The 11,087-nt window shown below is 33.9% G+C and overlaps 1 protein-coding gene across 3 annotated transcripts; it reads left to right on the top strand.

The window, feature by feature from the left end:
• The first annotated feature begins 2,173 nt into the window (after positions 1–2,173).
• Positions 2,174–10,169, top strand: LOC103570428 (eye-specific diacylglycerol kinase). Of its 3 annotated transcripts, XM_008548167.2 has the most exons (8): positions 2,182–3,379; positions 5,043–5,181; positions 5,257–7,081; positions 7,147–7,300; positions 7,608–7,958; positions 8,354–8,626; positions 8,722–8,885; positions 9,732–10,169. In XM_008548167.2, the coding sequence occupies exons 1-8, from the start codon at positions 2,283–2,285 to the stop codon at positions 9,779–9,781; spliced, it is 4,053 nt and encodes a 1,350-aa protein (XP_008546389.1). In that variant the 5' UTR covers positions 2,182–2,282; the 3' UTR covers positions 9,782–10,169. The 3 variants fall into 3 exon arrangements, with proteins under 3 accessions (XP_008546397.1, XP_014295060.1, XP_008546389.1); XM_014439574.2 differs by lacking the exons at positions 8,722–8,885; positions 9,732–10,169 and having other exon boundaries at positions 2,180–3,379; positions 8,336–8,446; XM_008548175.3 differs by lacking the exons at positions 8,354–8,626; positions 8,722–8,885; positions 9,732–10,169 and having other exon boundaries at positions 2,174–3,379; positions 7,613–7,762.
• Positions 10,170–11,087: the final 918 nt, after the last annotated feature.

The raw sequence follows: 11,087 nt of genomic DNA, 5'->3' as shown, positions 1-11,087 counted from the left end.
TGATACATATATATGTTATTCCGGTATAGTCTAATGGCTATGATCTATCTAACTATATATATGTATATATAGTTTGAATAAAATATTTGAAAGAACGGTGAGCAAAGCGGGATCGCTGAACCTCAAGAAAAGAGTGAAATTTTCTTTTCTTTTTTTAAAAAAAAAAAAATGACATAAAATTACTTTTGTCTAATCTAAGTAGAGAAAAAGAGATTTGCAACAGTGTCATGTTATTATTTAATTATTATTATCCTTTTTGCAGTGATTACAAAAAAATCTTTTTACCCCAATCCCAAAATCTATGGATCAAAAAAACTAAAAATAATTTTAATTAAAAAAATTGCTCTTGATAATTAAATCCCGTCGCCTTTGATGTTGATACTATCAGAAATGAACTCTAATTAATTAAATTTTTTGTGTTAAAATATTTCATCTCAATTTAATTAATTTTTTTCTTTACCTAAAGCCATTTATTATTTCACCTGAAAACTTTTTAAATATTTATTTATTTATTTTTTTTTTCACTTTATCAACTGGCAACTCAAAGCTTAAAGCGTTTCATTAAACAAATAAATAAACAAACAAATAACAATAAATAAAAAAAACAAATTTGTTGTGTGCGTGCAAAGAACCATCTCGTGCATGATCTCTATTTCATTTTTTTTTTTATTTATTATTATTATTTTTATTATTTATTATCACCTACTTCCATATTTTTTATATCCACATATATATTAATAATTTTTAGTGAAATAAATATTTATCGCGCCCCTGAGCTCAAAAGAATAAAATAAATAAATTATTTAATTATTAATCATGAAAAAAAAAAAATACCTATATATATATTTTCGCGATATGCTTCAGGCTAAAAAAAAAACAACAGAAAATTATTACCTCAATATCTTGACTGCCTAAATCCAATTTCATCCGAAATTTCCACTCATATCACAAAAATAATATAATTCTTTTTTTTTCCTGATTATTTGAATAAAAAACAATGGATTTAAAATAACATGACCTATATGAGAAAATACCTCAGCTTAATATCAACATAAATACCCCAAGATCATCCAATACATAAAGCAACACACAGACCGTAGAAATAAAAGGTGTGTCTGCACATGCGTCGGGACAACAGGGACGCTATTCACCCTATTATCACCCCCGTGACAGATATTAACAATCCACTCGTCCTAATCTACTCTCTTTCATACCAAAATCCACTTCCGACTCACTAAATATCATCAATTAATAAAAAAATTGACAATTCAACTATTCGAAATTGGACCCCTTCCGAAAAGGTAGTCTTCGAAATTGGAAAAATGAACCCAGTGCTTAAACTAAGTGTCAGATTGACTTGAAATTGATTCCGCATGTGGGTAATAGTGATACCAAAGTGCCCGTTAATGAATTTTTTTCGGTCTATGTACGATCGCTAAGTCCGACGTTGATCACTTCCGGTAATGGTTTACAAAAATGCGTATTTAAAGTTATCAGCCGGGGATTGAAGTTTGTGTAAGTACGGGGCTGTTCTGAGCACTAGGATAACTCTGGATCGATGGTGATGATGCTGCCAGTGGATATTATGCCCGTAGTGGTGGTAATGTTCCCAGTGGGAGGTAGGGGGTGGCGTACTACTGGTTTCTGCTGATACTAAATACTGGTGTCATGAGTACTCTCAAGTCTTGCGGACGATATTGTCATTCATTCTGATACCTTCTGACTACAAACATCTTAATAATAACAATTATAATAGTAATAGTAATCGTAATAATAGTAATAGTAATAAATGTTGTAGATCATACTATTAAGTAAATAAACTAGTGATTATTATCTTTTGCTTAAAGTTATGGTGCTAAATGACCACGAGGTTTTAAGCCTCGTGGATTTGAATGATTATATTTATTAGTGTTGAGTGATCTATAAAATAATAGTTATTGTTTAAACAAAATGCCAAATTCAAACGTCGTATCAACGAATCGTGTGATAAACAATATATTTAGGGACCAATTAAATAAATTAAATGATAACAAATTAAAATAATAAATTGTCCAACTAAACTTATTTTACGACCAATTATAATTTTATAAATAATTAAATTGAAAAAAACGTAAATGCATAATTTAGAATGGGCAGAAAAATCGTGACATTTATGAAGGAAGCGGAAATAAATAATTCCGCAGACAATATCCTTAAGTTAATATTTGTAACAATAGAATATATTAAATTTGTGGACGAAGGCTTGGGTTTACTGGAAAAAACTTTTAAGTTTATAAAAAATAATGCGGAAATTGCGTTCGACCTTCAAGAGGTCGCGTACCCCGACTGGAGCGGAAATGAAATCACAATCGAGTTTAGAAGTTCCCAAACAAGTTCGCTCAGCGTCATTCGATGAAATTCAATTGGAAGTCAAACGATTTGATCAAAAAGAAATGCGTCAAACAGGTGGTGCTAGTGGGACTCTGGGCTTGGGTCCAGGTTCTGGTCCCGGTCAAGGTCTAGGTCCAGGAATGGGTTCAGGTCTGGGACCGACTCCAGGTAGTCCAGGGCACAGTTTAGACCCGAAAAAATCAACACTGCGCGTTCCCCAGCTCCAGACTAATCAGAGATCGAGGTCATTTGACATGTATGAAAAGACATCATTGTTGCCAACGTCATCGCGGTCATCAATGTCAGCTGCCTCGCGTAAGAGCGATCTGATAAGTGTGCCAGCGACCTGCTATCATTGCATCTGTGTCGAGGAATACAAAAGGCTATATTTGTCTGACAAAACAGATTCAGATGATGATTCAACTGGTAGCGCACACCTCAGGGTATATGACAACCCGGATGATTACGACGCAGATGATGATCTCCCGCGTTCTGATGCTTCTGACAGATCCGAGTCAGCTCTGGATGATGACAATGAAGCCCAGAGGGAAGGTAGCCCTGAGATACGAGTGACGCTTATGAATTTTGATTCATACAATGACGTAGATGCTAGTTCTGACGAGGGTATAAAAGTTGAGTTTGTTCCCATGGATCGGCCTAGGAGACTATCACGCCAGGAAGCGCTTACCACTTTTCCGATTGATCTCCCGTCGATTCTGGGCCCTGATGACGATGACGATGATGAGGATGATGACGGAGAAGACGAGGAGGTGGAAAAAGCCAAGCTCGTCGTCAGGGATATCTTTCTTACGGTACCAGAATTGAAGAGGGATCGCGCTGCTTCGGTTGACTCGTGTTTCAATAGCGCCAAGAGTTGCCAAAGTGATGACAGCGGATGCTTGGCAGTTCCCCAACAGAACACCAGGTCCAAAAGTGTTGACATTGTCCTCCCGACTGACCAGCAGACGAGATATACCGCTTTACTGCCGGTTAAAGACGACAGAAGAGGGTGGGTACGTTTAGGATCTTTGGAATGGCTTTCTTCTTTTTATGTTTGCGATCCGAAATTTTATCTTATTACACTTTTTTATTAATCTACAGCTGATGCCGAGTCAAACGAGTACCCACATGACTAGGAAAAAAATTTTTTCAATTTCAAAATTTTGAAATTTTTTTTTTTTCTGTTCCTAGTCATGTGGGTACTCATTTTACGCGGAACGACGTCTAGAACATCACTGAACTATTTATGTAACGAATGCTTTGAATTTGAAAATTTTTTTTGAAAAAATAAAAAAAAAAAAAGTTAATTTTTTTTTTGAAAAATTTCTTAGTCATGTGGGTACTCATTTAACGTGAAATGACGTCAAGAACAATAATCCACTACTTATTTTCCCCTAAAAATCCATAAAATCACGTAATCTATTTATGTTTCCCCCAAAAAAGTGACATTAAGTACTTGTCAGCCTTCAGAAGCGTAATTAAATTTTGTTTGATCCCCCGATAGATAAGTAGACTAAAAACTCGTTAATGTACCTTTGAATTAGCTCAAAAAGCATTTCTTTATTTTTTTTTTTTTTTTTTTTTTTTTTTTTTTTATACTACATTAAAATTAATTAAATTATTATTGAAAAAGTAAATTTAAATAATTACTGCTATTATTATTATTTATTAAGTTTAACTTTTTATAGCCTTAACCACTTAAAATGACTTTTGCGTACACAAAGCGGGTAAGGCGGGTTACTAGTGAAGCAACGTTTGCTAAATTGAATTGGCAAACTTTGCAAAAACTAGTTGTTGAGCTCGTTTGTTGAGTTATTCCGTTATTCATTGTGCAAGTTAGGGTAGCAAGGGGCTGGGAATTCGAGACTAGGGGCGGCGGATTGAGGGCTCGAGGCTGAGCGAGAACTAACGTATAAAAGAAGGGAGAGTAAGTGGGTGGGTAATACTTATTATTAAAGACAAAAAAGACTAGAGTTGAGTTAATAATACTGAGTACAAAGTTAAGTGCCCTAGGCAACTCTCTTTTCTATATTTTACTAAAAAGTAAATAAAAAATAATTATTTACTACGCATTTGCTATTTATTTTTATCATTACGTTGTCGAATATTACGTAAAACTCGTATTCTAACGAAACTATTGATTTTATGATAAAGTCACACGATACCTTTTTTGTAGAGAATTTCACGGTGAACAATATTGTTCCTATACATTTTCGACGCATCTTCAATAGGTTTTCCAGAAACTCCATTTTTAATTTGACACTTTAGAAAAATTTCGCTAGAGCATTGTTGAAATTTTTCGAACTTACTTTGGAAGAAGATTCTGGCTAAAATATTGAGTCTACCGAAAAGTTGCAAGAGACCTTTTTTGTAGAGAATTTCACGCTGAACAATATTGTTCCTATGCATTTTCGACGTATCTTCAATAGATTTTCCAGAAACTCCATTTTTAATTTGACACTTTAGAAAAATTTCGCTAGAGCATTGTTGAAATTTTTCGAACTTACTTTGGAAGAAGATTCTGGCTAAAATATTGAGTCTACCGAAAAGTTGCAAGAGACCTTTTTTGTAGGAAATTTAATTCTCTACAAAATTGTACTGGGTCATTTTCACCGTATTTTCAATAGTTGACCCGTAAATTTAATTTAAAAAAATTTTCTTGATTATTGTAGAGGACGGGGTGATTCCGGGGCATCTAGTAGCCGCGAATTGCGTTCGAATCCTGATTGGAGCGCTGATGCAATAAATGGGGAGCATCTATGGGTGAGCACATCTGCTTCCGGTGAATTCTGTTACGTAAATGACTGCACGGTAAGTAGAAATTTAATTTATCAGTTTTCTTTAGCGGATCTAGCTCAACTAAATTTCCCGAATGAATTTCTGTAGAAACATGGACCTCGAGTTAAATGTTCAGCATGTCGGGTAGTAGCGCATACTCTCTGCGCTTCAAGCTTAAATTTTTTATGCAAGTCATCATTCCGTGACGTTGACGTGAGACAATATCGTGAACAAACGTCGACGCAGCATCACTGGGTCCATAGACGTTCCCAAAAAGAGAAATGCGCCAACTGTTCAAAAGCTTTCCAATCAAAACTCTCCTTCAGCTCGAAAGAAATCGTTGCCGTTTCTTGCAGCTGGTGTAAGTCCGCGTACCACAACAAGGAGTCATGCTTCAATGTTGCTAAAATCGGGGAAAACTGTGAACTAGGGGACCACAGTCTTATCATCGTTCCGCCCGCTTGGATCGTCAAGCTCCCCCGTAAAGGTCTTTTCAAAAGTAGCCTTCGTAAAAGCCCGCGAAGACGAAAGTCTGCGAAAGACGGAACAGCCGATGATTCCACGCATTCTAAAAGCAAAGATGGGTCATCGGATGACTCAAAAGAAAAAGAGAAAGACAAAGAGAAAGAGAAAGAGAAAGAGAAAGAGAAAGAGAAAGAGAAAGAGAAAGAGAAACTTTGGGTAGTTAAGCCCATTCCTTCCCCAGAGCTAAAGCCCGTCATCGTTTTCATAAATCCCAAATCCGGTGGTAACCAGGGCCTGAAATTGCTGCAAAAATTCCAGTGGCTACTGAACCCTAGACAGGTTTTCGATCTATCGCAGGGCGGACCTAAAATGGGTCTTGAATTGTTCCATAAAGTTCCCAATTTACGAATCCTTGCTTGCGGGGGGGACGGAACCGTTGGTTGGGTTCTTTCAGTTCTAGATTTTCTTGGCGTGTTTCCCCCACCTGCGGTCGGAGTCCTTCCTCTGGGAACTGGGAACGACCTTGCACGCGCCCTAGGCTGGGGCGGAGGCTACACAGACGAGCCAATTGCTAAAATCCTAACCAATATCGGGGAAAGTGACACGATGCTTTTAGACCGGTGGAAAGTTACTGTAGAAAAAAATCCTGATGCGACAGCTTCTGATGATGACAGCAAAGCAAAAGAAAACTTACCCCTCAATGTTGTTAATAACTACTTTTCCCTGGGAGTCGACGCGCACATCGCGTTAGAGTTCCATGAGGCGCGCGAAGCTCATCCGCAGAAATTCAATTCGAGGCTTCGGAACAAAATGTTTTATGGGCAGATGGGTGGAAAGGATTTAGTACGTCGCAAGTGGAAGGACTTGTCCGAATACGTTACTTTGGAGTGTGACGGGCAGGATATGACGCCAAAGTTGAAGGAACACCGGGTTCACGCGATAGTTTTCCTGAATATTCCATCCTACGGTGGTGGAACTCATCCCTGGGGTGGAGGCTCTGGGACCAAGGAACCCTCGACATCGGATGGGCTTCTGGAAATCGTGGGGTTGACAACCTACCAGTTGCCGTTGCTGCAGGCTGGTGGTCATGGAACCCCGATTGCTCAGTGCAGCCACGCGCGATTGGTCACCACCAGAACAATCCCTATGCAAGTTGATGGAGAAGCTTGTCGTGTCTTACCATCGATTATGGAGATAAAGTTCCTCAATCAGGCGACCATGCTGGTGAAGAGCCGAGGGAAATCTACGGCCAAAACCCAGGGTGACAAACTCGAGAGCTTGAAGCTGCAGATAATGAGGATCAAGATGAGAGACTATGAGACTTTTCATTCGGATAAGGATCGACTTATTGGTGCCGCGGTACCTCTGACTCCCGAACCTCTGGATCTCGATGCAACCATGGACTTGGAGACGCTCAGGAAGCTGCTGGCTAAGGATTACAATATGGACAATTCCTGTTTTATTGATTGTAAGTTATTTAGTTCTTGTCTTACATCTATACAGATCTTCCTGGTTAATGATTTGCTTCTTTAGCATGCACGGCCGAACGATTCTTCAGGATCGATCGCGCCCAGGAACAGTTGCACTACGTAACTGACGTCGCTTCTCAAGCGGTATTTGTTCTGGAAGAAGATGTAGCTGCGGGTCATACTGAGGATGCTGCTAAAGTAGACGCCACTTTGCCCAGGTGACTTTGTTTTTCATTCCGACTCACTAGAGGGCAGGGTTGCAATATTTTTTTACCACGTTCCGGTTGGACCTCATTCATCTCATGAACTATCACTCCTATCGTAATTTTTCTAAGGACCTTTTTGATAGAGAATTAAATTTTCTACAAAAAAGGTATCTTTGAAAATATTTATAAAATGATTCCTTCAGAAGTTATAAGTGATTAAAGTTTATTGCAACCTTGTTGGTGAGTAATTTAAATGACTGATAAAAATTAATGGGGTTATTTTGAATTTTTTGTTTACTTTTTATAAAATTTGGTGTAGAGAAGAACGTCAGAATACTTTAAAGACGAAAACGAAAGCACCAGAACCACCGAAAGCTGAAAGTATTCAACGGGATGAAAGTATTAATGTAGAGGGTAAAAGTATTAATTTAGATGAGCGTAATGTAGAAAATGAAAAAGTTTTAAATAAGAGTATAAATAAAAGTATTAAGCCGGTAGTGGGTAATGTAGATGAGGATAGTCAAATAACACAACGACAGCATCATAAATCTGATGACGATAATGTTAATGAAGATAGTGTACATAAAAAAGAACAAAAACCTAAACAGAGTTCCTCAAAATCAACTTCTGTTCCTGAACGACCTAGTCAAGGAAATTCTGCTTATATCAGGTGAGATTGCCATTTTTTTAATGCCGATCTTCTGAGAATTATTTTTATTTTTCATTTCTAAAAAAGTCCATTTTTTTTTTTATTCAAATCGGTTGAAAAATAAATTACCTCCGTTAACGATATTTTTGAAAACTACCGATTTTTTGGTCAGATCACGTCTGGAGTTCATTTATACCCCGATTTATTAAAAAAAAAGTGCCGATTTCTATATCAGGTAATCGGTAATGCAGACTTTTGTAACCGATTTTCCATAAAATTACTAATTTTGACAATTGATTTTAATAAGAGAGATTTTAAGTGATAATTTGTTATTAAATCGCTAACGAACTTTACTTTTCACTACCGATTTTAAGAAAAAGTTAACGATTTTTGGACAGGCAATAAAATATTTTCAGTGCCCGAGACAGGCTTTTTAGTCTATCACCAGAAGTTCAATTAGGCACTAGTGCACTACTAGAAAAGCCGTCGGATGGTATAATTCGTGCCGCCAAAACCGGTGATCTGAAAACCCTGAGAGAGCTCCATCAACATGGATATTCATTGCTATCAATAGACGCTAATGGACAAACGGCTCTACATCTTGCTGCCAGACACGGTTACAAAGACATTGTTAGATATTTGATAGCATGCGCGCCACCAACTATTCTCAATATGGTTGACAATGATAAGTAAGCTGATGTCCGTTTAAATAATTAAGATGATATCGGATTAAGAAAGTTAATTAATAAGTTATTGATTATTAATTATCAATTATTGATTACAGAGGACAAACGGCGCTACACAAAGCAGCACAACAAAAACGTCGTACTATCTGCTGCATGTTAGTTGCTGGTGGTGCGACGTTGACTATTCGAGATCGTCATGGTGCTACACCACGTGACTTAGCGTTGACGTCTGACGATCGAGATCTCGCTGCTTATTTACATAGTAATTATTGAATTTTTTTTTTTTTATTAAAATTAAAAATATCGATTTTTTAAATTCGATATATCGATTGTAAAAAATCGAGATATTGGTAAAAAAGAAAATGAAAGTATTTATTTTAGGAAATCGATTTATTAATTCGAGATATCGATTTGAAATGAAAATAAAAAATATCGAATTTTTTGAATCGATAAATTTAATAAAAAATTGAGATATCGATATATCGATTATTTATTTCGAGATATCGATTAATTACTTCGAGAAATCGATTTAAAATAAAAATAAAAATTAAAAAATTTTCGAATCGATATATTGAATATTTCGTTCGAGATATCGATTATTTATTTCGAGATATCGATTATCTACTTCGAAATATCGATTTAAAAACAAAAGATTGATTTGAAATAAAAATTAAAAATATTGAATTTTTGAATCGATATATTACACAAATTCGAGATATCGATTATTTATTTCGAGATATCGATTATTTACTTCGAGATATCGATTTAAAAACACAAGATCGATTTAAAATAACAATTAAGAATATTACATTTTTTAATTGATATATAAAAATTCGAGATATCGATTTTTCTTATTCGAGATATCGATTCTAAAAATTTATGCACTGATTCGCTACATCGACATAACACACATCGATTCTTAAAAATTTAATAAATCGATATTAATATATCGATTCTAAATAATCGATTTTCGATAAATCGATTTGAAAATCCCAAACGAAAAATTCGATTTAAAAAATTCAAATTACTTTTATTTTTATATTATAAAAAAAAAAACTAAAAATAAAATCAATAAATTTCTAATTCAATGAATTCTTGAATATTTCAGGTCAAGAACAATTTCATTTAGATACTGAAGACATGCTGAATCTTCCCTGACCTATTGAGGTACACTAACGACACTTAATTATTATCGATACCTTTCTCAATATATATATATATAGGCATATATTTTATTCCATTAAAATCTCTTTATATTACACGACGTCTCATCATCATATTTTTAATTATATACTCACATATAAATATATAACTATATTTGTATATATGTGTCTATTACATATATACATATATAACACATATATATATATTTTTTTTTTAATAATAATCGACATTACGGATTTTAATTCCTCTTATATTTATTAATTAAACAATTAATTATTTAAGATAACGTGATACAGTAAAGTCTATACATATATATATATATATATACCTATAAATATATATATGTATATATTCATAATTATATAGAATGATAGAAAATTAAATGCCCTTTCAAATGAATACCCACAAGCTATACTTATTTTTAATTTTTTTTTACAACATATACATATATATTTATTACTATATATATATGACTATTAAAATATTTAAAATAAATATGGCATGTGGGTACTCATTTTAAAGGGCATTAAATTCTCTGTTATAATATGGACTCATATATATATATATATATATATATATATATATATATATATATATATATATATATATGAGTAATTGTTTTTCAAACACAGGGCATACGTAAAATTTATATAGACTTATAAGTAATAAAATTAATTAAACATAAATATTTAAAGAAGTAGAAGACAAAACAAAAAAAAGTCGTAAAGATTTTTTTTCGTCGCATATCTTTGTCGTATTAATTAATTAGGATTTTAAATAAAAGATAATTAAATTTATAAATGAATATCCTCTATTTTGAGCTCACAATTAAATATCAATTAATTTTTTTTTATTAATTAATTGATTAAGAAACATTTCGAGAGGTTTGAATATTTTGATAATTTTATTTTAAAATCAATATTCTGACGAAACTAGCAGAGATACGATAAGAATAGACTGATACACTTTTGTTCAGAATTTAATTTTCTACAAAAAAGGCTCTTATAAATTTTTTTGAAAAGTCAATACTTTAGTCATAAATTTGAATTTAGTGTAAGCGCGAAAGTTTTTCAGGAAAATTTGCATAATTTATGATTTTTTACTTTTAAAATTGATATTACTCCGAAACTATCAGAGATACGATAAAAATGTACTGGAACAAATTTGTAGATCATTAAATTCTCTGCAAAAAAGTTTCTGAGCACTTTTTGTCTAATCTCAATAGTTTGGCCAGAATAAATGAAAATAAAATTTCTACTATAAAAACAAAAAAAAAAGAAATCAAACCTCATAAAATATA

The sequence above is a fragment of the Microplitis demolitor genome, chromosome 4 (assembly GCF_026212275.2).
Source record: "Microplitis demolitor isolate Queensland-Clemson2020A chromosome 4, iyMicDemo2.1a, whole genome shotgun sequence".
In the NCBI taxonomy this organism is placed as follows: Eukaryota; Metazoa; Arthropoda; class Insecta; order Hymenoptera; family Braconidae; genus Microplitis; species Microplitis demolitor.
This window is presented reverse-complemented; position numbering and strand designations above follow the sequence as displayed.

Bases quoted from the DNA above. Each gene is read 5' to 3' on its own strand.
- LOC103570428 (XM_008548167.2), top strand. From the start codon at position 2,283: ATGCGGAAATTGCGTTCGACCTTCAAGAGGTCGCGTACCCCGACTGGA. The intron at 5,182-5,256 runs GTAAGTAGAAAT...GAATTTCTGTAG, and splicing joins GTTACGTAAATGACTGCACG to AAACATGGACCTCGAGTTAA. The intron at 7,959-8,353 runs GTGAGATTGCCA...AAATATTTTCAG, and splicing joins GGAAATTCTGCTTATATCAG to TGCCCGAGACAGGCTTTTTA.